At 38.5% G+C, this 26,041-nt stretch overlaps 1 protein-coding gene across 1 annotated transcript in view; it reads right to left on the bottom strand.

The window, feature by feature from the left end:
* ZNF536 (zinc finger protein 536) overlaps nt 1–3,668 on the bottom strand; it is a 69,438-nt gene extending 65,770 nt beyond the window's left edge. The window contains exon 1 of the mRNA XM_010585084.1: nt 1,493–3,668. Within this exon, the coding sequence (XP_010583386.1) occupies nt 1,493–3,662 (2,170 nt within the window). The 5' untranslated portion in view covers nt 3,663–3,668. The remainder of the gene's footprint in view (nt 1–1,492) is intronic.
* Nucleotides 3,669–26,041: the final 22,373 nt, after the last annotated feature.

The raw sequence follows: 26,041 nt of genomic DNA, 5'->3' as shown, positions 1-26,041 counted from the left end.
AGAATTTTCTAATGTGTCTCACCCGTAATAAATTGTAAACGAGGCTATGACTCTAAGAGTAGACAGTGTGTTTCATGGGTATTTAAACAACAGCATTAAGTACTATAGGAATCTGTGGAATGTGGAGTGCAGATTTATGCATCTTAACAATTTCTTTACTGGTTTGTAATAAGCCAGCAAACTAACACTTTATTTTTATATTAATTTGGCCTCAGAAGTAGAGTATACTGGAGCATGACAAGAACAACAAAAATAAACTGGCATATACTTAATAACTGTAACAGTGAATTGCCTCCAATACTAAAATATTTATCGAAACTGGGGGAAAAAAAACTAAAAAGAATTACCCTCAACAGCCTGCTACCAGCTCTTTAACAGTGGGCAATGTAATGCCTTAAGGTACCTCAAACTGTCTTTCATTTTCTAGACTTAATGGCTGATTGCAGAAATCAATGTTGCCATTAGTAACAGAGTATTTGTTATGGCATGATTTCCTCTGTTGTTAGGCTTGCAGAATGATTACAGTATTAGTGAGGTGCTTTCTTTATAAAGGGCTGAAGATATAACTTTCAATTTACTATCCATTAGTAAGTGACTTTGGAAATATACATGAGGCCAGAAATCTTACCTGTTATTACTTGGAGATTTTATTTCAGCAGTCATAGGCTAGTAACTTTAAAAATTGTACCAGGAAGCTCAATATTTTATAGACATCTCCAATGAAATATTATCTGCTTTGCTATTTTATACACAGCAAGTTAACATGACATACAATGCAATTAAAATGTTGCAGTCCAATTTCTATTTTTCTTGTACTTTCAAATGTGAATTAAGCAGAAGGCTTCATATATGTTAAAATGTGCACATAAGTTAAAAGATTGTCAAAAAGTTACTAATTTGTATTTTTGAATCTCTTTTTAATCAGTCCAGTGGCCAGGTACAAGTACATATCTCAGCTAAGTAATTGATACGGTTGTGGGAATAAGGGTAATCAGAGAGGTTAGCCAACACGCTGTTTATTAATCCTATTTCTTTGAACTATAGCTCAAAGAAGGCATCTTTCCTCACCCTTTTGCATGGAGGACACGGAAAGATCTGCAAGAGAGACACCATGAACAGAAGAGGAGGGAAAAAAAAAAAAAAAAAACAAACAAAAACCAAACCACCTTCCAAAACCTGGAGGAAGAGGCCCTGGAAGCGACACTGCCATTGGTGACTGTACCGACCCTGCACACTGCTGCCGGTGGGGTGGCGGAGGTGACAGCTGAAAGGCTAGGAAACCTGCCCTTGGAGGGGAGAAAAGGGTGAGCTGAGAATTAACCTCAAAGGCATTGCGGGAACCCAAACACAGATGTTCTGGCATATAACACCACGTCCCTGTGGACTGCTAGGAAACGACCTAACAAGAGAATGCATAAACTACTTCGCTGCTGTGATTTCAAATACAGTTAGGAAGCTTTCAGTGCAGAGAGGGAAGGAGAAGTTATCATACCTGAAGAGGAGGGTGAGGAAGGATGTGGGCTGTCCTCCTGGGCACTCCCCGTCTGCGAGAGACCCCCACCTACTCCACTTTCTTCAGTAATGTTAGAGGACCCTGGTGTTGTCGACCTGCTGACAGACTGAGACTCTTGATCACTTCCAGACCCACGTCGTTCATCAAGACTACCTTGAATTATTTCATCTTCTCCTTTCCTGTCTCTTTTGTGGACCCTGGAGTGAACGACCACTTGGTGGTACGTTCTAAAAACCCTTCCGCAGTCTGGGCATTCAGTTGGCTTTTCTTTTACGTTTCCATGACTTTGTAAGTTGTAATCGAGTCCCTGGTTCATACCATGTGACAAAAAATCTCTACTGCCTTCTAAAGGGTCTAGTTTGTTTGGCAAGTCTCTCTGATTGCCCATTTTAGTGCTGTGAACCAAATCAGCAGGCATTTTCTGCTTAGAGCCATCTGCTCCTACTAACACATACTCCCGCTTCTCCTTATCAAACATAACTCCAGCATTTGCCAAAGTGTCTTCATGGCTGCGCTGTATCTGCTGCTCTTTAGACAAAAAGCCATGTTCCATGGCCATTCCCCTTGCCATAAGCTGCCAGGCCTGATAGCTGTTTACTGGATCCATCTCTGCCGCTTTGGCAGCAGCTTGTAACCTTTCTATACAGCTGGATTTCAGAGGAGGCACCAGATTGAGACAGCCCAATAAAGAATGTTTATCCCCTTCAGCAATACTGTGGCCAATGCCAGAAATGGGTGAAAGAAGCTTCCCCAAGACTTCTTTCTCTTTCATGGGCATCTCTCCTTTGTTATAGATTTGATTTTGTTCACTTAAACTCGCTTTGTCGGGAGGAAGAAACCCACTCTGCAAACAGGATAGATATCTTGAATATAAGTTTGCATGAGCTTCCTGGGACATGCTGCCGATGGAGACAGGTACTTCGGGATCATTAGGAGATTTGTTCTTTACAGATAACTTATTCAGGTGAACTTTCATGTGATTTTTAAGAAACCAAGGTTCTTTGAATCGCCTCCCACAGATCTGACAGCAGTGTTCAAAGGAATCCTTGTGCTTTCTCATGTGGCCTTTTAGGAACCAGGCTTGGCTAAAGACTTGGCCACAGACCTCGCATCGGAACTCATTGGTGGATTGCTCCCCATTCCCGTTGGAGCCCTGGCCTTGTGCTGACTCTGCAGTTATATGAGCCTTCTCCACATGGCTAATCAGCTCCTCCTCCTGCGAGGCGGCAAAGTCACACAGGGTGCACTTGTAAGGCTTGTGCAGGATCCTTATGTGCCTGTCCAGCTCTTCTCGCTTCTTAAACTTGCCTTTGCAAAATGTGCATCTGAACCCAGCTGTCTGAGCAACAACTTCTTCCTGGACACTGACTGGCTTTGGAGAGGGAACAGGGTTTGAAATATCAGGTGTGCTGTGATTAGCTGGCAGAGACAAGTTACAGTTTGCAAGAGGCATTGGCTGGGTGTGCTGCTGTGCTTTCACATCAGGTCGTGGCTGCAAGAGGCTGCTCTTCATCTGTTTGTCCCGAAGAATTGCTCTCTCCTCCAGCTCATGTAAAAGTCTGTTTTCTTCTCGGACTCTTCCACGACCTTTGCCAAGGTTTCCAAGCTTATGAGTACGCAGGTGTATCTTCAGGTTGCCTTTTTGAGCTGCTCTGTGGTCACAGTATGGACACTTAAATGGTTTCTCTCCAGTATGAGTTCGCATGTGTAGTGACAGGATGCTGTTAAATCGAAAGCGTTTCCCACAGAGGGGACATGGGTACTTTCTGTTTTTCCTGGCATCATCCTCTATATCGCTCATCTGAGACATAATCCCTAGGTTTTGTCCATTCAAGAACTGCTGCAGATCCACACGCCCATTCAAACTGGTGTCAACCTCTCTATTGAGCTGGTTTGCCAATAGTGCCATCTGACTGCTGATGGGCTGGTTTGCGATGGACACGTGGCTTTTGTCTTCTAGCGGCGCTGATGCCTTCTCCTCTGGATTCTGCCTGTTCTGGAGCTCTGGGAAGGCATGGCTGAGCTGGGAAGTGATCTGGTGCAGCTTCTGGCTCATTGAATACTGCCCATTGAGTATGGTGCTGTTGAGATGGGCGTCAGCTTCTGGAACAGCTGAAGAAACACCAAGGCACAAACTAGCTTCCTCCATCTCTGAAAATCAGAAGATATTTTAGATTCAGACTGTGAAAGAGTTACAAGAATTGAATCACTGACGTACAATTTGCATTTTATGTTTTACCTACTCAAAATAATGCAAAGGAATTAGTGTAAAAACAATAAAAAGTGTATTAAATGCCAACTGTGCTACACAATTTTGATCATACGTGTGCTTTCATCATTCTGCATGTTTACCGATAACCATTAATTACTATTTTAAAATATGCTAAAATTTCAAAATCTAATTATTACGGAAGGGGCAAAGGCTTTTACCACCTCCCTTGTCTGTCTTCTTGTGAAATTGCACCTGTTTACATTTCTAAATCTATAGAAAAAGAAATGTTATGCATCTCTCCTATTTCCATTAGAAAAGCCAGGAAAAAAAAAAAAAATAGAAACCCATTTGTAACTTTCAGTTCCATTAACCATATTCAATATATTACACATTCTACAATGAGAAAGATAGTTTTATGATTTGACAAAAAAACGATAGTATGATATTTACTGGTGCACAATAAAACAAGATAATGTTTTGGGAAAAAATAAAGTAAAGGACAAGCTTTAGAACAATAAAAGGGATTTTGCTTTAGTCAACAAAAAGTGCAGTAATATCTCATTAAGCTGATTAGTATGCTGCTTAGAAACAGTACTAGGTGCTGTAACACATGATTATAATCATAAAAATCCTTCAGTGTTTGCAAGTAAGCATTAACGAGGTATATTAAATTTTAAGGAGACTGCGACTAGCAGCTTTGTAAACCTCTGAGATTAAGATTTAACCCTTCTGTTACAAAATATTGTTATTTTGTCATTTTGAAACTGAGCCCATCAAAAGGCACATAAATTATCTTCTGTCAAGTCTTTTAATTCATCATTGAGAACCTTCAGATTTCAGTTCTTAGGAAAACTTGCCAGATTATAGAAAGAATATCTCTGTCCTTCAATGGGTAAGACATGTGATTTAAGGCACTTTGATTTGTTTTAAAGAGCTCTCTTATGGAACTAGATAAAACCAATTAAAATCTGGGGAAGGTGTTGTGGAAAGCCTCAACAAGTTTAAGAATTTTAATAACTTTCCTAATACACCGTGATGACTACAAATTGTACCTACACTATGTATATTACAGAAAATTAGAATTCAAATCTGTTTGTTAAACACAAGTGCTCTGTTCTGGTCTGCATAATTGTCCACAATAATCTTCGATCCTTGCCATTTATCTACTCTATTCAGAAATAATGTATCTATAAAATTCTATTTAAAATATAAAGTTTTACATTAATAACTCTCGAACTATATGATGGTATAAGGTTATACTAGAACATAATTAAGATCTGTGTTGCTCAGTGGAGTGATTTGACACTTTATTCACTAATAAAATTATGGAATTCTATACATTATTGAATAATTAATTTGGTCAACTTTCTGTTTGGCGTTAGCCAAAAGCATTTACTCGCTATGCCGTCTACAAAGGCTACAGGCACACTGCAGGTGGACATTATTCCTCACGTGGCTTCATAGTGACCACTTGCTAGACAATTTGAGGCCCAAATCTGGCACATATTTAAAATGCACGTAATTGCACGCATGGGAGTAGTCCAATAGGCTTCAAAGAGTGACTCTTGAAAGCAAAGTTCCACACACGCTTAAGTATTTGAAGGATCAGGGCCTAAAAAAAAACCATGGGTGGTCTCCAAGAGGAGACCTATTTGGTCCTCCACAGGATGATTGAAGTTGTGATACAATGCAGATCTTGTAAGAAGTAAAGGAAGAAGTACATATTCACGTGTATTAAAGGTGAACATGAGCTACAAAATTTTGCTTAGATGTTAAGCACATCTTTTTCAAAGTTTAACAGTGCTTAGATTCAGGTTTCATGTTGGGGACCCATTACTTACATACTGTCAATGTTATTATTTAGAAAAATGCTAATGAGATCAAGTATATAAAAGGAAAAGCCTTATACCTATAAGCTATAGGACTACACTTAAGTTTAACTTGCAGTGTCTGATTTCCAAAGGTAGGGGAACATAGTCAAGCCAGGTGTTCACCCAAGGCCATGTAGTAAACAAATAAAATTCTTGGTTTCCATGCAAGTTTTCTGTGCAGCAGATAACAATCATTCAAAATGTGGGTACATACAAACACTTTTTTTTTTAATTTTTGAAAGTTTGCTTAAGTTTTCAAACAAACCAAATTTCATGTTCAAAAGGATTAGCTAAAAGCTAAACATCTGAGAGTTGTAGTGCTTAGGCCTGCCATTGCCTGAAGTTGACTGAGATTTTGAATGTCTGCCTATGCACTTCCTAAAAAAAAAAAAAAAAAAAAAAACCCCCCCCCCCCCCCCAAAAAAAAAAAAAACCAACACAAGAAACCCCCCCAAACCAGAATTTATTTTCTGTCTGGATTCCACATACCACAGGTGTTGTTTCTCCTCGCCATGCTTAAACAAGGCATGTTTGCAAACAAGAACATAAAAATTCAAGAAATGCATTGCATGTACAGACACATACATATATTGAAGAAGGTTTAGAAAAGTCTTTGTGAATTGTCATTATTCTATCACAGCTTGAAAAATGCAGTCTAAGTTTCATTTATTCAATTGACCTCAATGGGAACTCATGCCTTTACATGCTCCGGAAGGTTTGGGAAGTTGATTTTAGCGTTTTATGCTCTATCAAAGTTTGGAAATGCTGACAGATCCCAGTGGAGTTTATTAATTCTGATGTCTAACCCTAAGCATCAGTTCAAACGTATGGTTATTTGAATTGGCAAGGGGAGAGGGAGTTGTGTTTAAGATTTTAAGTTATTCTGTGGCTTTTTTTCAAAGATAATTTCAATAAAGTAACAACAGCAGTTGTAGTTGGAACATGATAATTTTTTCTATTTTTTTTTTTTTTGTATTTTCTGTCTCCCATAAACATACAGACACATACAATGTAGAATATAGGACGATTCAAAAAAAAAAAAAAAATCAAGAGGAAGACCAAACCCATAATTTTTCATTTAAAAACTAATAATTTTGGATCAAGTCTGGGGAGCCAGACCCACAGACATTGATCTTTTGGCATTGGACATCTTATACATTTTTGATTAAATATTCAGAAAGGTCACCAAAGCCTCTGCTTAGTGAGAAATAACCACATCTGAATGCCACATACTCTGATTAGCTGTTCAGTTTCCAGGATCCAGCTACCACCATCTCAAGATGCTACAGTTCTTCACTTAAACTGTATTCCCACCCACACCTGCCACAGCTTCTCGTAGTCCTGTTCCTGCCTCTGAATTGTCTCTTCTTTTTGTCACTCCTACCTGGTTTCATTGCAAAGTATAACCATGGCATTCAAAGTACTGCCATGTGAAATTTCTCCTCCTGCAATTCCTGGTTACTGCATTTAGGAACACAAGGACCCTGCTACTGTTCAGCTCTCACATAAATCAGACTCAATATTCTTCAGCCCATTCGCAGAAAAACGTTCCAAAATCTCATCTTGTATCCACACGCAAGACAGAAATAAAACTCCTCCTCATCCATCATTCCACTATGAATTAGATAACCCAATCTAATTTGCCTAATTTCTCTAAAAAAAATTAGCAATTTCATTCTCTCCCTCTTTATCCATCATTCCTGTCTAGATCTATGACCAGACAGGGTTACACCAGGTGGGGTAAGGGGCTTTCATTCTCCAGTGAGCCTCTTGCTTCAGGCCTTGCAGTTCAAGGTCCCCACCTTGGCGTCACGGTGGTCATTGCACAGCCTGTTCCCGTTGGCTAGGACCTTCTCAGGGTCTGGCTGCTCTCCACAACTCCCAAGAGATGCAGGGGTGCTTCTGCATCACAGACATGCCCACAGCTGTGCAGTCCTCTCCACAGATTTCCCTATAGACACAACCATCCTCCTCACACTGGCCTGAAGTGCAATTTTACTGTATCCATTCTGCCCCAACAACCAAATGCCAAAACCACTAAAAAAAAGCCACCTGAATGGACTTCGTTGAAATTTACCTTTTAACAGATAACCAGTTTATAATTTCAAGTGTTTTGACAAAATATTTTTCATAACATCTTTCTTCATTATGACCTGCCCTTCTTGCCTCCCCAAACCAAACCAGCATGTATTCAAAAATAAAAAATCTGGAAATGTCAATTTGTAAGTGCTGCTGTGATGCTTCATGGGAGGGAAAATGTCTAGCTTTCAATTTTTAACTATATAGTCTATTACATTATTTTCATGATTCTGATCTCTCTTGTAAGGAAAACACAGAATGTTTTCCCATCACTCACACTGGGAACTCACACAATGTTCTCTGTAGTTAACATATGTTTACAAAATCAACTGCAAATCAAATTTGAGATTGTTAAGAAATTCAAAATATGTTTGTTGAAATTTATGTTGTAAATTTTTGACCTTTAATTATCTCAAATGTTTTGCAAAGACAGCATCCCCCAAGATGTGGCACTGTACAGAGCATGTTGGTATCACGAGTTGTTCGCGGGCTGCCCTTCCTAACCTAAACAAACGCTCAGCTCTTGCCCAAGTGAGCTGCTCCAGCCAGAAAGCTCAATCCTCACCCTGCTACGTATGCACAGGCCAGAAAGCAGGTTGGTTTATACTGCACAGGGCAGGGCAGGAGTGGTCCCTCAGTAAGAAGCAAACCATCAGAGAACAGCCATTTAATGTGTCGGGTGTGCAGCTTCCTATTTCTATGAGGAGGGTACTCAGCTTATGAAATTCACAACTGGGTACATATATTATAAAAATACTCTCTCATCTCCCACATGAAGGTACAGTGAGACATTCACGTCCCTTTGATGATACTAATAGTTATTTTGATTTCACTCACATTTTTGCCCTCAAGACTATTTCCTGTGATATCAATAACGCAAGTTCTGACTTTAGCCATTTCAATTGAACACACAGATTTTATTTAACTATTTGAAATGGATTACTGGAATTTAAAACCAATTATGACACCAGAAATGCCTGTCATCACAACCACATTAATGTAATATGAGAAGCTCAGCTTCCTTTTGCTGGAAACAGAGGAAAAAAAAGATGGCTAATAGAATTAAAAAGTTTAAATATAAATATATGCCTACACACACATGTAAACCTATACAGACATACGCACATCTGTATATATACACATATGTGCATGCACACACCTGTTACCTTTGTAAACAGATGGACCAAATTCAGTTCTTATTTACACCTATTCATTCCTACTGGACACAAACACTAAAGCATTTCCCTTTTCACTGCTGTAGAGAAAACAGTCATTTTAAAAACACTGTTGTGCTGTTATTATAGCTTAGATTAGGTTAGTTAAAAGATTTACAGTTCAGTAAGCAAAGTAATGCTTTACAAGCTCACGTGTTTACACGACAAGCTCACTCTGGCCCTGATCCTCTGAACAGTTAGAGTTACACACACTGTTACTTATGCTTTCAGAATATAGACCTGGTATTTATCTTTCCAGCTAGAAAAATTCACATGTATCTACATTATCTTGTGGTCCACTGACAAATTCTAAATACTCCAATACAGACTGCTTCAGTTCTTAGCAACTCATAAACAGGTATCACTGAGAAACTTCAGAATACATATTGAATTTTTATTAAATATTGTTCTTATTGTTGTAGTTGAAACAGTTTAACTAAGGCTGTTATAAGCATAATACACTCCTGTTAAGAAATACAGAACACCAGACTACTGAACCCTTTCAGGGTCATTAAACAGCTGTAAACATTATTACAAAAATAAACCAGAGATTTCATGCTTACATTTTAGCCCAGAGCTTGGTGTGCTGAGCAAGTACATTTTTTTCATCTCTTACAATCAACTCTGGTGACATTTGGGCATCCAAACAAATTACATCACAAATATTACTGAGGTGGGTAGGATACCGAGCAGTTTATTTGCCAGATGATTAATATATAAACAGTAGGGCAGTATAGATGACCTACTCTTCTTTGACTGATTTGTAGGCAATACTAAGAGACATAGAGGTAAATAATTAAATTTTAACAAAAACATGTGCATGGAAGTGATGGGGAGAGATCAGCTGTATTTAATGCCACCAGGACAGCATTATCCAATCTGATAAATTGAAATAAACATTAGGCCAGATTCTATTCTCATTACTTATGTAAAATAGAGTAACTGCATAGAGTTCACTGGAGTTTTCCTTTTTTTGTTTGTTTTTGTTTGTTTGTTTGTTTGTTTTTTGTTGTTGTTTTTTTGTTGGTTAAATAGGTGTCCTGCTCCTTGGGGTATAATGTAATTATATTAGGGAAATACATGGTTTCTGGAGTGGAACAGAATGTCTTTAAAAAAAAAAAAAAAGTTGGCCCACAGGTAATGAGTCCTATCTATTTGTTATTATTTAAATATTGTTAAGGCCAACTTGGTAATTTGTTATTACTGTTAGTCACTTTACCACATTTAAGTTTCATAGTCACTGCAAAGCATATGTAGTTTCTAATAATTAAAAACTGGGGCAAAGCACCACTCGAACACAGTATGTACAAAGTACTGGGTGATCCTGTGCTGACCAGTTCCCGCAGTCCCAGCCAGGCACCCAGGATCGGGGCTGGAACCTCATGCAGACACCCATCTTCCAGCACCCAGCCGCTGCGAGACCACGCAGGGGGGAGCAGGGAAGGCATCTGACAAAACTATAGCTGCTTTGTAGTGCTGATATTTAAACAAGCTGCTTATTGATTCCAAAACAAAGTACTCCTTTAGTAACAACAGAGCCAACTCATTCCACAACTGTTTTTATGTCTTAAAGAAGGGTTAGTAGAGGGATTTTGAAGTTTCAAAAGTCATTAGTGGACAGAAAATTGTTTGCTGAGGCTGTAGTGCTTTCACTCTGGACTGAGAAAGTAGTTGCTTTCTAAAATACCTGTTACATCTGTAAGGTACTTTCTAGCTAGCACAGCGTTTTGGACTGATAACTGATCAGCAGAAGATAAATCACCAGAACAGTCTTTGGTTGGTAGCACCCATGGAGTGGAGGGCTGTGAACTGTTTTGTGATCACAATCTAGGAAGACGAGCAGAGAGGAGAGGAGAGGTCATTTATAAATCTCACTCACAGATTAGAATAGAAAGATTAGAAGAATGCAGACAAGCTGTTTGATTTATTGCTACTTTGCATGTGACTTTGCAAAATCTGTTTTCCTTCTTATTTATTCTATTTCACTTGCATATACTTAAGAAGTCAGATCCAAAGAAGAGAAAGATAAATAATTGGTACTGAAAGTACAGTAGATTAAAAAAAAAAAAAAAATCCTGCTTTTTTTCTAGGCACTGGTTGCATCTGGGATCATTATTTTTTAGCTTATAAGCATTGATTCTCATTTTACTGGGTTTTTTTTTCCCCTAGTGTTCTCCTGATGACAAAAGTAAAGATAAGAGTGATATGAAAATTCAAATGGGAGCCTGATTTGTGGAATGCTTTGTTAAACTAAAGCTTCTGATACTTTAGAAACAGCATTTTTAAAAGTAAATTTGTTATTTTCATGTAATTTGGAATGTATACAACTGATTAAACTCTCTGCAATTTGACCAATCTCCTGCAGCTCCTATCTGATCAGTCACTTCAATTAATCTAACTAGCATCCATGTCAGATTGAAGAAACCTTAAAATTAAGCTTTTAACAATCCATGTTAGTATCACCCAGTACAAATAAAATAATAAAATGCCTGGAAGACTTTGCAAAGCATATTTATGATTTCATTTTTTGTCATTTTTACAGCATGAAATGGGCTCTGAATCTTCTCTTCTTATCCGAGGACAGACACTGTACCGCTCTGGAAGTCTGTAATACTCTAACTCATTATATAATATTAAAATATACATAATGTTGACCCTATTAATCCCACATTCCTCACACAGGCAAGTTCCAAATAAAAGGCAGTGCATTTCAGCTGGGTGAGGACAGGATGATCAGGCCCCCTTAACAATTACAAAGAGATCAAAAAAAAGAGTTAAGACCACAGAACTCAAATCACAGTTTGAAACAATTTAAATCCAAAACTGTAATGCTGGGTTGATGATTTTATTTTCATTTCACAAAAGCTTAGACTTAGATTTTGTGCACAACTAAATATAATGTCAAATGCACATATGTCCCAAAGATCCAAGTATGATTGATTGTGAAATCCTCATATGCGATAGACCAGCAAGATTTTGTTCACAAGGGCACCTGTCAGAAGCATAAGCTTGGATACAAATCATCAAATAAGTATGTAAAATCATTACTAAAATCCAGGCATGCAATCAGATAGTCAGTTGTCTGAAACTGTTGGACTGTAGCCAGCACAGTGGCTCAACAGACAAATGCTTTGGTCTTTGCAGATCCTCTGGGCCCTAGTTCAGTTCCTCCTGCTACTGGTCGGGTCAACTGTCTGTACCTAGCGTTGACTTTCCTGGCACTTAATGCTAGGAGTAAAGAAAAAAAACCCGAGTCCATAAGTTCCCTTTGACCTGAGCCACAGAAACATCTGCTGGTTGAGTCACAAACTGCTTGTTGGCCAAGTTTAACAGTAACTGATCCTGTTGCGGATCAGCTCTCTCAGCAGTAGGTGTCACTGCAATAAATAGATGGATTTCAAGGGACAAAGACACACATTCCCAATGAAAATGCATAAACAGAACATCCCTGAATAAAGAAGTATATGGTCCAATTAGACTTTTTCTTTAACTTTATGCAATATGCTGGAAATCTGGTTTGGGGAGAAATGAAATTGCACAAGTGGGATTGCCAACAAAAACAACAAAGTAATTCTGTCCTTTAGTCCTATGTCACAGAGATCCTTTAATTCACATTAATCACCCCCCTGCAATCCCAGGTCTATTAGGTAAAGACTGTTACAGTTAAACCTTTTAAAAAAAAGCTCTCTAACAAATTAAGTAATTTTCTCTAGTGGAACAAAAGGCCTAGTTATATGGAAAGACACTGCACACTCAACTCTAGTTTTAGGACTTAACAAAGACCACAAGGTTAGCCTCTTTTCTGTCAAATTAGAGAGTCCATACCCAAGCCTATCTGCACACAGAACAAGGAAAAAGGGAATACTTATAACAGCTGGGGGGGGGGGGGAATATCTCAAGTATAGATTTAATTAATAGAGTGCATATTTTGAAAAAGCGGTAACCAATTTATATTTGAAACAGAAATATGTGGTATGCCAAATAATATCACAGAGATGTCAGCCAAGTCTACACCATATTTGGTTTCATTATCACAAAATGGTTTGTAGGAAAATTAAGGATGCTCTAAATCGCATACTATTGAGTTAGACAGTAGACAAAACAATGCATCGCTAAACATATGGGCTACCTGTGATGACATCAACACAGAAACTATGTGCCCAAGTAAATGTTTTAATGTTGGTCAAAAGGAAAAAGAAAGATTAATACATTAAACCTTGCATAACCTGTTGCACATGAAAGAGAGCATATGTGACAGTATATACTCTCAAAGTACATATATACTACAACTGCATTTATTTTACTTCTAATGACATTGAACTGGGAACAAAGGAGAGGAAAGAATATAGAGATAATGAAAAGATAAATTACACCATTCTTCAAGGTCAGTATATTTAAGATAAACCAACATAAAAAAAGTCCCCACACACATGAAAAGCATAAAGGGCCACACTACATACCTGGGAAGAGTTAAGCTCCTCCTTTTGCCCCAGCATGCTGCTGAAATGTCCCCAGCAGTAATTCCCACCAGTTCATACCCCATACAGAATACCTGTAAAGTTCCCCAGCATTGTGGGTCATCAAAGCATACTGTGGTCAACACAATGAGAAAGAAGAGGAAGACATTTTCTGCATGTTTCTTTGCTGGGCACAGAAATTGCCAACATCTTAATATAATGTAAATGCAAACAGTTAGAAACTCCAAAGCAACTTGCCCAATTTCAGTGCACCCAAACAGATTCCAAGGCTGGAAAGGGACCGATTTTTTCAGAATTTCAGCACTGTAGAAATGAGTATCCCTAACTGATCATTTCCACATCTCATTTAGGAAAAAGCTCGCCATGTATCTTGACTTAAATAGATGGCTTATCCTCTGTAAAGAAGCCAGGGACAGAGTCCAGAACTCTTGACTCCCATTGCTTAGTCCAGTATGCCAGATAGCTTTCTTCTGTCAAACATAATTGACTGCTGAAAAGACTGGACTTTTTAATTCATGACAGACCTGTCAGCATAAAATTTTTTGGTTAAAATACTATGGAGAGTTATTTTGGTTTTTAATAACTGAGATTCTTGGCTGTTAAGCCCTTCTACCTCCAATTTCTGTCTTCTCTCCTTTCTTCCCTCAACCCAACTGATTTATTTTTCCTCTCCCTATAACACATGGGCTTGGTGGCAAACAGAAAAGCCATAATTTAGAGGGTCATAGTGATTCTTAGATACAAGTGGCTTCAATGAGTTATTTTTAATACTAATTTCCAGGAAAAGGATAATGTTGAGAAAGACTCAGTTTCAGTGGAATTAGACAGAGTAAAAGACACAGCTGAAACAGGCAGGGATGCTGGGAGGCAGGTGGATGCGGGAAAAATAGAGCAAACATTGCTCAGAATGCTCCTTGTGTTTGTGGTCTCCAAAAAAGTAGAAAGAGCAAAATCCTTGCAGAATTAAGTGGGAAGAGACAGATGAGGAAACACAACACAAACTTAGACTAAGGATAGAAAAAATATACTTAATTATCACTCAAGAAAAATGAAACGCTAAAAGACACAAATCTCCTTTATCCTTTGGTGTTCTGGTCTGTGCACACTTCTACTGATATGATATATTACTGCTGTTGTCATTTAACTTTATTAATTGATCACTGTCACGAACACAAGAGCAGAGCCAGTAACTCTAGAAGCCACCTCGTACCTCCTATGATGCTTTCACACTGAGATAAGTGGTTTAGACTTAAAAGGGTGTGGTTAGCAGTCGCTGTGCACAGCTAAGACACCGACAGCTTGATTTTGCAATGGCTATAACTGTATCTACCCCAAGGTCAGAAAATATTCAGAAAACATGCTCTTTTTCACACTGTCATTTTAGAGAAGCAAAAAAATACATCTGCAATACTGCTAATCACACTGTTCTTTCAGATGGCTTCTTGAGCTGGAAGACAACCCAAACAGGAATGTCTATACTGAAAGTAACTGACTTAAGAGTACTTCCCTGTATTTCCCCAGCTGCTTAATAAATTATCTCTACCTGTCTGAGTGAGATTGTTTTGCCTCACAATAACCCTGCCTTTTCCTCTGAATGATGGTGCAAAACAGTCATAACAGTTCTGCAATTAAGCCAAGGAAATAACAATGATGTCACACAAGTGACCATAAAAAAGGGTCACATCTTTGCAGTACTCTTGAATGCAGTGAGGTGCAACCTGTGAAGTAAACAGAGAATCTCCTCCTACCATTGCGCTGCATGATCAAGTATAGGAAAGGGAATGGCTATGTAGTGCATATATTGAAGGAAGCATAGATGCAAGCACTGATTATGGTAAAACAGTACGTATGTTTAAATGCAATGGCAGCATGACCTTCAGGATCCCAACAAGCTGAGCACCGATTGCTGTTCGGGCACCCCTGTTTTATCTGGGCACAATACCTTTGATCATTAACAAAAAGGGCACTGAGAACTTGGCAGACACATAGCAGATAGATGAATGCAGGGGATGACGAATGCTATGAAAATACAATAATATATTTCAAATCTATCTGCAGGATAAAAATCCTTTAAATAATTTTGATGTTAATTGCAACATTCTGGGCCCTTGGCTGAAAAGACAACCTATCGTGGTTGATAGGTGAGCGGCAACAAAGCTGACAGAGAAAGTCTGATAAACGCAATCACAGGATGACAGACCCTGGCAAGTTCAATTACAGTTGCAAAGTCAGTTGGGAGATGGACTCAGCTAACTGTAATATATCCTTAACAGCCAGCTCCAGCCACGTACAGGTCTGACCAAGCTCCTTCGAGTGACTGACAGGATCCCTGGAGGCTTCAGTCCCATGGCAGGCTGAGAGCAGCTGAGAGTTGTTATCAGAAGGACCAGGGACTAACAGGGAGTGCTTTACTGCAAGAGTTTTCGATACAATGTGCAAATAAACATGCCTAACTCTCAGTGAAACTATTTCAAGTCTCTTGAAGAGTCTGTGCAAATGAGCAGTTTGTGTTCACTTTCTCCAGCTCATGTAAAACTTCACTCCATGTTAATTTACATTGCTGCAAACCTGTGTGAATCTAGGTACTTTCAGCAAAATACAAAGCCAGACAAAAGGAGGGCGAAAGACTTGGTAGTTCAGTTTCAAGCACCCAGCCATGGGAGGCAGTGAGTGGGTTCCCACTACTTGCAATAGGACATCAAAGTGCTCCTTGTTGTACAGGACTGAACACCAAAAGCCCCAAAGCTGAGAGCCTTCAGGAGTTCCGACACGAAACCTCTGTATTGCTTCAGTCGCCCAAGCAGAAACTCATTTTTCTGTTGTCCTGATTTCCGGCACCTTGTACCTACACTTAAAGAGATTGTTATATCTCTCTTTCTAATTAAAAGGATTTTCATCTCCTTCACTTTCTACTTTTGAATGGATCAGCTATTCCTATTTAATGTGAGAAAGCAAGAAGGGGATCTGTATAGCAAATTGTGGGTTCTCATACTTCAGTGCAAAACTATCTAAGAATTTAAATCATATTTAATCAAAGTATCAGGCTTCCTTGTAGTTTCCTTTTCTTTTTTTTTTTATAAAGTACAAAAAAAGAAGTCCTTTCTCAATTTTTCGTTGTTGACTTTTATTTTCCTAGTGACTTTTTTTACAAAAAAAAAAATCACTATGTTTCTAAAGGACTTCTTTGTTCTCTTTCTGGATTTTCCAAACATGTTGTAAAATGACAATGGTATAAAAATTATACTGTAAAAAATGTAAGTACTGTGAATGAGCAGAGTTATTCATTTATATTCCTAGCTTATGAAATGCCCGTATCATGTACCTTTTATCCAACAGCAGACTCTTTTAGCTTCAATCACAAGAGCTAACAATATGTTATTGATATGATTTCAGGAAACTGTCAGCAGGCAGCTTAACTTTCAGCTCCTCAGCTATGGTGAGCGTATGCACAAAATGTACCTGTACCTCTCCCGCATGAAAGCTGGCAGTGATGTGCACATTCCTGTCAGCTGTCACAGCAGAATAAAGAGAAGTGTAAACAGGTCTTCTTCACTAAATGCAGCCTCATACTCCTTACACAGCGAAAAACTGCTACTGGTTTCACTGGGAATTTTAACCGGCATCAGAAACACGTGTCAGAGCACTGAGGTGCAGCTGATTGCTCCCTGCAAGAAGCTGGAGTAAGGAGCAGCTGGGCAGGTAACCAAAGGCACTGCTGTGGGCCCTCATCCTTCTCACCCCATGCTCACCTCCTCCCCAGCAGTAAGCCCTCCTCCAGCAGCTGTCCTGTCACACTGCTGCGAATGAGCTTCCAGCTTCCACCTATGCCCTCCAATTATATTAAACGCAAAATCAATAGGCAGACTACTGAACAGGGAGGCTAACCGCACCACCGCCCTGCCGAGAAACAGAGTGGGTTAAATGATGCCTGAAGTTTGGTACACCCCAAGCCAGGTCTCCAGAACCAGTAGGAGCCTGACTCCTATCAAGTGGGGCGAACAACAGGGCTTCCAATGCACTTGTGCATGTGGCCCTTTGCGGTCGCTTAGGAGAATGGGTGCAATCGAAATGAGGGACGAGTCTCTTCTGTAAAGATAAAAACTTCTTCATTTTCAACCACTTCTGCTTGAAGGAAAAATAAAGTTAACACATACACAAGTCCCGCATTTTCAAGTTTTATATTTATGTGCTATTACATTTTCAAGAGTTGAAGAATAATCACAAATGTCAGAAGCCAGAAGAGGTAAGCTAAAAGTGCATCTCTCCCCACTCTAGGAAACCAGTGTTTCTTAAAACTAGTTTTCATATTAGTTTACAAGTTTTAATAATAAAAGACTGTGTTGTACTATTAGATGTTGGTCATTTTTTTTTTGTCTGACGAAGAGAAATAACAGGTTGCTGCAGGAGTTAGCACAGTTTTGGTGGGGTTTTTTTCCTCCAAATGATCAGAGAAAGTACTGTACTTTAAGGATGTGCCTCACTTGCTCTTAAAAGGGTAAAACAAAATATTCTTCTAGATATTCTAAGCCTGCCATATAAGTATTATGCTGTTACAGATTTCAAAAGGTTAGCTTCAATGAACCTGACATCAGTATAACCCAAAATAACCCATTCAAGAGAAAAGTAAGAAATAATTGCTGTTTTCTCTTTTTTTTTTCCTCAGCTATATTGCTATAATGATTTTGCATAACAGATTGAACAAAGTGCTGTTGTGACAGGTGGTAGAATTCAGCTAGTAAGCACAGAGACAGGGTTCAATTTAGTTTGTGAATCCTTTAATTGTTGTGCAGCTAATTAAAGAAGGTTCTTTACACTCGCAAGTGTTTACCGTTGCTAGTATGCATACATGAAAAATTAAATTGTGCCTTCAAGGGCTGAGAACTATAGAAAAATCATAGCTGATTCTGCAACATGCTTACCAGCTCAAAATAGCTGCTTTTCACAATTGGAATTTGTAAAACTTTTTGCTAAGCAAATATAGAGCTAATTAGAAGTGTTCGTTGGACCAATTAACATTTAAATAAATAAGCCATATTGCACATTTCACAGTCTTTATTTAATGATGCTTCTTAACTCTTTGGAAAGATTCCTTTAAGTACAAATAAGTTGTCATAAAAATGAAAGACAAAAATAACACCATAACAGTATATTCTATGCTTTTTTCTTTTTGCCTTGAAGTCTTTTCTAAAACTCTATACCTGTTACTGGGGAAGGGGGGGGGATACACAAATCTGGTTCCTTCTTTCATCTTGTCAAGTTACCTTTCCACCCTTTTGAATACAAACAGAAAAACATATTTGATTACTATTTAAAGTGTTATGATAGCTCTGTTTGTTTTGCCCCATGGAACAGAATCTGTTTTAGAAAAAAATCTTACTTTTATCTCATAAAATGGCCATTCCAGCCAAAAAGAAGGGTGTTCTCAGAAGAGATTGCTCTTAGAGCAACAAAAGCAGCAGTTTGAAAGTTGCATATACAAACAGTGAAGTGAAAGGGGAAAAAAAAAATAATAAAAAAAAATCTGTTTTTCACGCCTACTGTTAGCATTCCCATACCAAAACCAGTGTTGTTATTATACCTAACCCCAGGGCCGCAATTGCCTGGCTCTTTGGGGTCAAGTGATATTTTGCTTTCAAAACAACTGTCTTTTAATTTAACAATCCCTTTCAATCAATAAGACCCTTCAGTCTGCGTTGAACATACATTTTCTCTCTCTCTTTCAACCTCCAAACCTCTACCTAACACAAAGGTTACATTAAAAACAGGGGGAAGGTTTCTTGCTACTTTTTTCCAAGACGCATTACACTACCTTGTAATCACACTAAGAGCTAACATGGAAGGACTCATTGTTGACCTTGGCTTTCAGCACAGAAAACCAAATTAACAAGGACCAATTAACATTTAAATAAATAAGGAAGATTAACAAAGAATACTCTGCATACCAAGAGGGTAAAATAAACTAAAGGAAAGAGTACAGTATCTCCCTCAATCAGCATGAATGAAATTCTCTGGGAAGGACACAAGCCCATTGGTGCATGGAAGCACAGACTGCTCTTTCCTGTACTGGCAAGGCCTGCTGAGCACCAAAGGGGATGCAGCCACGTGTGAAAGCAGGCAATGCTCTTGCTCTGGCAAACCCTTGGAAAAACGTGCAGAGACCCCACAGTCCTGCATGATGTACTTACAGAAGGAAAGGTGCTGCACGTATTTCTGGCCTCCGCTCTGCCCCTTCCATGTGAGGCTGTTGGTGTTTGTGATTGCCTACGTCTGACTGCTGCACACCAAGAAGCATGTGGCTTTGAGCTCACCGTGATAAGCAGCAGGCCAAGACTAGACACCTCTTGCACAGATTGTCAGAGCATTCTACTTCTGATTAAATTTTTAGTGGGAAAGGTATGTTTGGGGTTTTTTTTAGATGCAGTAAATTCTGGTTAAAGTCAAAGAGAAGAAAAAGTGGCCAAAGAACATCCAACAGCCCAAGAGGACAGTATTGGGGAGGTCTCTGGAGACTGGCAAATTAGTGTTTTAAACTGTCTGTTCCATTACATTCAACTTGGAGACTCCAACCTGAATTTTAGTGCTAACTAGGTAGTTGGTCTGACCACCAAGCTACAAAATATACTGGTATGAAGTTCTCGAAACTGTCATGGTTCAGGGAAACCACATCTCTACCCAACTTTAATTTCATATACTACTCAGACCTTTTTTTTGCGGGGAGCGGGGAGCACACAGGTACCTGAAGCTGTAGCCTGGAGGTAGTTGTAGGGACTCTGTGCTATACAATCAGATGATGCTACACCAGGCAGGATGAAGGTAAAGGGTTCAACGACCTCTCATCTTCCCTACCTCTCACTCTTCCCTCAGGTAAATCTCCGAAGAGGACTTTCAGTTGGCAAAGTTTCTCCACCATTCTTAGACATCATTATCCCAATAGAACAATTAAATCCCTCACTTACTAATCATCTACAAAGCCTATCTTTTAAAAGGAAACTCCTCCTACACAAAGGTTATGAATAATTCTCAGAAGGTTACAACATGATCTATCATTTTAAGTATTTGGATCTCGAGTACTGGTTCAGGCCTCTAACTGACAGCCACCTTTATGAATAGTTAAGAGTTCACAGAGATGATTATCATGTACTATTTAAATATGTATAAAGGACAAAGATAATAACAATACTTTGCACTTTAATAGAAGCTTCTGTCTGAAATTCTCAAAGGAGAGCCAAAGTCCTCACAAATGCACGCTCACAGCTCCTCTGACCTGCACAGTTGGTCACTGTTATTATTCTCAGGAATCTGGTAGGCTGTTATTGTTAGATTTCTCAAAAATTATAATGTCTGGCTTAATTTATAGAGCAACTGAAGCTTTACCAAATGGGTAACCCAAAGTGAATCACCATTGTAGGAATGTTGACCAGCACCTTGTGCTGAGGCAGAAAGCAGCATGGGACGCTGCAAGGCGCTCTGCAGATCCTCAACCCCCGTTCTGGTCGAGGAGAATAATCCTCCTCATTCCCAGGCTGAGACACAACTGAGTGATCAGCACACTGTCCAGCTGGGAGAAAAGCATTTCCTGCTACTGTTCAGGAATAAGCCTTTCTGTAGCCTCAAAAATAATTTTAGGTGGGTTTTTTTTCCCAGTACTGAAAAAAAAAACCAAAAGTGGACTCTCACTTGAGAGCCATACTTTCTGGCATGAAGAACATTTTTCTGCACTTTGTTAGAATTACAGCAGTTTTGTATTTAAAAAAAAAAAAAAGAAAGAAAGAAAAAATAAAAGTTTTAAGTAATCTATTTCTAAATGCCCTACTTTGATGAAGTTAAAGTCTCCTGTCTTCTGAGCAAGAGGCTGGAAGAAAGTGACTCTCTCTACTATCCTATAAAATACAGAATTTTAGACACATGAAGATTTGCTCATACTCAATTGTACCTTTCACAGAAAATATGAACAGAGCCAATCATTTCAAACAGGAATGTAAAACAATAGGGACCCCAAATATCAGCACCAATTGAATGCAATTACAAAGATTGAAATGCTGCTAAAAAGTTGGTTGGGTTTGAAAACTGGACCTGGGCAATTTGCACTTATGCAAATGGCATTTGTACAGCAGTGAAACCAAAGGTCCTCCTATCCTTAAGGCCATATTTACAGAAGGGTCAACTGATCTTGAATAATTCTGCCAGTGTATTAAGAAAACATGTTTTACTTCCAACATTACTAATGTGTCTTTTATTATACACTTCATTTCTTAAACAAGTAAATTTCTTCACCAAGAATAAAAAACAAATGCAAAGAAAAAAAATCACATCCCAAAATACAAAAGTTTTCATGCTTCCTTTTACAATACCAATTTTGCTTCAACATCTTTAAAAAATTCTCATGAGTGTGAGAGAATCACAGATGACTTTCAGTTCTCTTGCAAAACTTTTAACAAATGGAACAGTTCAAGATTTTGGAAGAGAGAGAGAAATGGGGAAAATCTATTTTAATGTGATTGTTTTTACATATCTGAACTAACTGGGAATGAGCTGGTATCATGAAATCCACCCTGAACAGACAACTTGTCTTGAGACAAAATGCAATGTTGTAGGGAACTGGACTGGCTTTGTCCACTGGACACTTTGTCCTGTAAGATTGCCTGTATTGCCCCCCCTCTTCCATCTCTAAAAAACAGCTTATCATAATTTCCCTACCAGCATTGTAGTCAGTCTCAACCTTTTTCTTTTTTTTTCTTTTTTTAATTTTAACTCAATTCTTTAAATCAGAATTATGAAGTTACTGAAATAACATCCCAAGCCTCTGGCTGCACTACCGCTAGCACAATGGAGCTCTGATCTCATTCGAGGTCCTATAGCTAATAACAAACAGCAAGTGACTGAATTCCCTCATCTCAAATATAAACATCTAAAGTCAAGTTAAATTCAGCGTAACATTCACAGATACAGAAGATCAAAAAATTGGTTCGCAACAACTTATCACAGAGTAACATGTTAGCACAAGTTAACTGATTCACAGTAATTTTTAGTGTACATGCTCATCGCAAATGTGATGTAAAAGTACAGCTTTCAGTGAAAGACATATTTCACTGGTTTCATTAGGGCTAAACTAATACATTGTTTCTCGCGTGCTGTGAGGCAGGACTACTACAGAGACAGATACAGCAGCTGACAACTGGTAATCTGGGTGTGGGATCAGTATTTATTGCTAGGTTCTGTGCTCTTTTGCCAGGGTTCAGAAAATCAGATATTTCAAACTGCAATTTGTTTTGCCAGATTTTCATTAAAACACCTGTGTTAAATTTTTTATGGAAAGCTACAACACTTTTCCCTAGGGCCTATTTGCCGTGGAAGTCCCACCAAATGTGCAACAGCATATGGGCTGGCAAAAATAAATAATAAAAAAAAAAATCACAAAGCGACCAAACTCCATGATAGGCAGAGATACCAAGACTTAAAACAGTGGGAGATACAAATTTTAAAATTATACACAATGGACCCAATCAAAAACCAACTTGGTGACAGTCTTTCCAACAACTTTCATGAATTTAGGTCCAAGCCAATGCTGCACCAGTGACAAACATTTATACCCATATATGGATCTCAGGGTGGAACTTGAATCCATAGATATGTGGAGCTTATTGATGCAAATGACAACTACATACAGAGGACAAGACTTAATTTACCCTTACCCTTTATCTTTCATTGTAGTCTTTAACACAGAACACAAAAATCAAGGTGCATATTTATGGTTAAACCTTTTTTCCCCACAAAATTACTTTCAATAACTGAAAACAATCTGAACTAAAACCAAACAACATTGGACTGTAACGAATGACTGATTTACAAAACATTTTAAAGAAAAAATTCACCCACATGTAATTTCACTGTAAGCCACACACCATTTAACTACAGCAACACACTGTTCTAGAGTTTCTCTTTCTTACTCGAACAGATTGGCAAGGTTTTCACCCTTCCTCTTCTTGCTCAAAAAAATTTCTCTCTAGTACTACTGAGTAGCAATGGACCATGAAGTCGAAATACAGGGAGAATGGGGAGTTCTACCTTACACATTACTGACTGGCTCTGTAAGCTTTCATGAATGAAAATAAAAATAAAAATTCAAATGGAAAAAATATCCCCAGGAGTCTCCAGTTCTTTATGCATTATTTCACTGATAGTGGAATGCTCTTCCACCAGTGGCACTGCCACCATCAACTCAATACATTTTGGGCTACATCAGTGCAATAGAAAGGAGCTGATTAGAGGACACAGTGATACAAGACAGAGAAAAAACAGGAACAAACCAACAATGCACTGGAATGATTCCTAATTGTAATTATTTTCCTAATTTTTTAGAGACTAAAACTAATATTGAAAAATCTTTATCTTTGATTTGCTATATACAGCAAGCTAAGATTGGGTTCAGACTGGTGAATCTGCTTTCTGTTGTAGGTAAGCATGCATCTCATCAAACAGAAGCAGGGAGCAGATACAATGCACCGTGTACACAGGAGGGGACACACACTCAACAGAATCTTTTTCTCTGCAGAGAAAATGCATTGGTTACAAAACATGCATCCACACATACCAGTGAAAAACTGGTATGGCTAATTTTAAGTTTTCCAGCCTTGACGTACTAAACATGCTAAGTACTTTTGTTCAGCTCTAGCCATATCTACTCAAACCACAAACTATATAATAATGTGGAGTAACATACCCACAAAATGAACATAGAACACATTTATTTTGTAACTCAGTCTGCAGTCAGGTCTGTGTGTTCCCTAAATGAAGGAAAAATATATGGGAAGCTTAGATCCAGAAGTCTACAATACAAAAACCAAACCAAAACAAAAACCCTTGGTAAAAATGGTTATAAACAAAACTTACACATTTTTCCATTTTGTCAATTGTTAATTTCATGCAGCAACTACAATGAACACAATCAAAAATAAGTACACATTTTTCCTCAAAAAGTTCCCATAAGAATTCCTATTTATTATCCACTTTTGACACTATCATCGGGCCTTCTACTTATTGTGTAGGATCTTCCATAGCAACCAGTTGACAGTTCCTATGTATCCTGAGTAACATTTTCCCCTCTCGGGGACCATACACCTTTGGGATACCCATGGGGCTCTTTCAAAGGTCAAGAGGTATCAATTCATTTCGAAGACTTCCTACACAGGAAGGAAGATAGTTTAATAAGCATTTACAATGAAAAATTTTTGGAATAACGAAGCAGAATGCATACAATGGCCACATTAATATTGCTACTGCATCATCACTGGATACTCACTGACTGCTACTCTGCAGCTTTGCATGAAATTTAAGAATTTATAAACTTAAGCACAGGCTGAAATACCTTCTTAAATTAAGACTGCAAAACATCAGCACTGCTTGTGAGAGATGTCACTAACCAGAAATGTTGGGGGGGAGGGGGGTTATCATATTTAATGTTTCTATAATGCAGAGCATCAGTGGTCACTGGTATGCTTATAAACCATTAATTGCAACAAGTAAGTTTCACCAGCTAAAGAGGTAATCAAAGTGAATTTTCAATCAGGAAATGCTCTTGAAATCTCAAGCAGATGCAGAGTCACTTTGCAGGTACAGAACAACAGATGAGGAAAATATAACTTGCAAACAAGTACTGCTAGTATTGGCTGGAGCCATTTCTCTGCCAGACTATGATATGGTCTGGCACATGATATGACTTGCACTTTCTGGTTTTATTCTAGTCTTTTTTTTAGGACAGGATCTATCTCACCTATTTGCCGCTGTTCCAGCAGCTCGTCTACCTAAATTAGACACCCGTCTTTAAGGAGAACGAAATCCTCTCAAGATCCTTATGCCTTTTCTGTGAGAAGCAAACACAGATAACCTAACTTTTAGACAGTATTCCCCTACCTTGTGGGGGAAAAATAGCGTTCTAGAATCCAAACTACACTGAGTGTTTCACCAAAGGGCAGCTGGCATTTCCACTGCTTCGCCATGAACGCTTGTTTCAAAATCATGTTTTACAGGAATCAAGACTAAATTGTAACTTACAAGGTTCATTTTGTAAAGACATTAATTAATGGACTGCACATGGAAGTGAGGTGGGGAATATTGTGCATTACTCTGTTGGCAAGTACATCATTTTAGTAATTAATGTTGACATCATCTTTTTAAAATGCATTAAGCAATATAGACAACATATACTCTGCCATGGAGAGGGAGTCTCTCATATCTGAGTGCTAATACTGCCGTGGGGTCCTCCATTGACCAGTAAGGTCCTAGTCTGTCTTGGTAAGAGGTACACTTAAGGTACAGTTCTGGACTTGAAGACATTTTTGAGAATGTAGCATTTTCAGAGACTGCCAGAGCTGTAGAGATCCAAACTCGGTAACATTTTTAGTGAACCATTCCTTTAAGAACCCCCAATAATGGAGTCATCTCCTTCCTTACGGATTTCAGGTAGAAAAGCAACTCATGGTAAGCTTTCACTTTGATCCCTGTGTTCAGACAGACTCCAGTTCCCTTTCTCTTCCTCCCTCCTTCTCACACCTAACCAATCAAATAACTGTTCTCTCCCATTTCCCAGATAAAGTGCATCCCTCTTTCCATAGGAAATGAAAGATATGAAAAAAGGAGAAGGTACTAGTTTACCTCAGTGATGTAAACACATTAAC

Source organism: Haliaeetus leucocephalus, unplaced genomic scaffold (assembly GCF_000737465.1).
Source record: "Haliaeetus leucocephalus isolate CR32 unplaced genomic scaffold, Haliaeetus_leucocephalus-4.0 Scaffold92, whole genome shotgun sequence".
NCBI classification, from domain to species: domain Eukaryota; kingdom Metazoa; phylum Chordata; class Aves; order Accipitriformes; family Accipitridae; genus Haliaeetus; species Haliaeetus leucocephalus.
The sequence above is the reverse complement of the archived record's forward strand: the minus strand, read 5'-3'. Positions and strand labels throughout refer to the sequence as shown.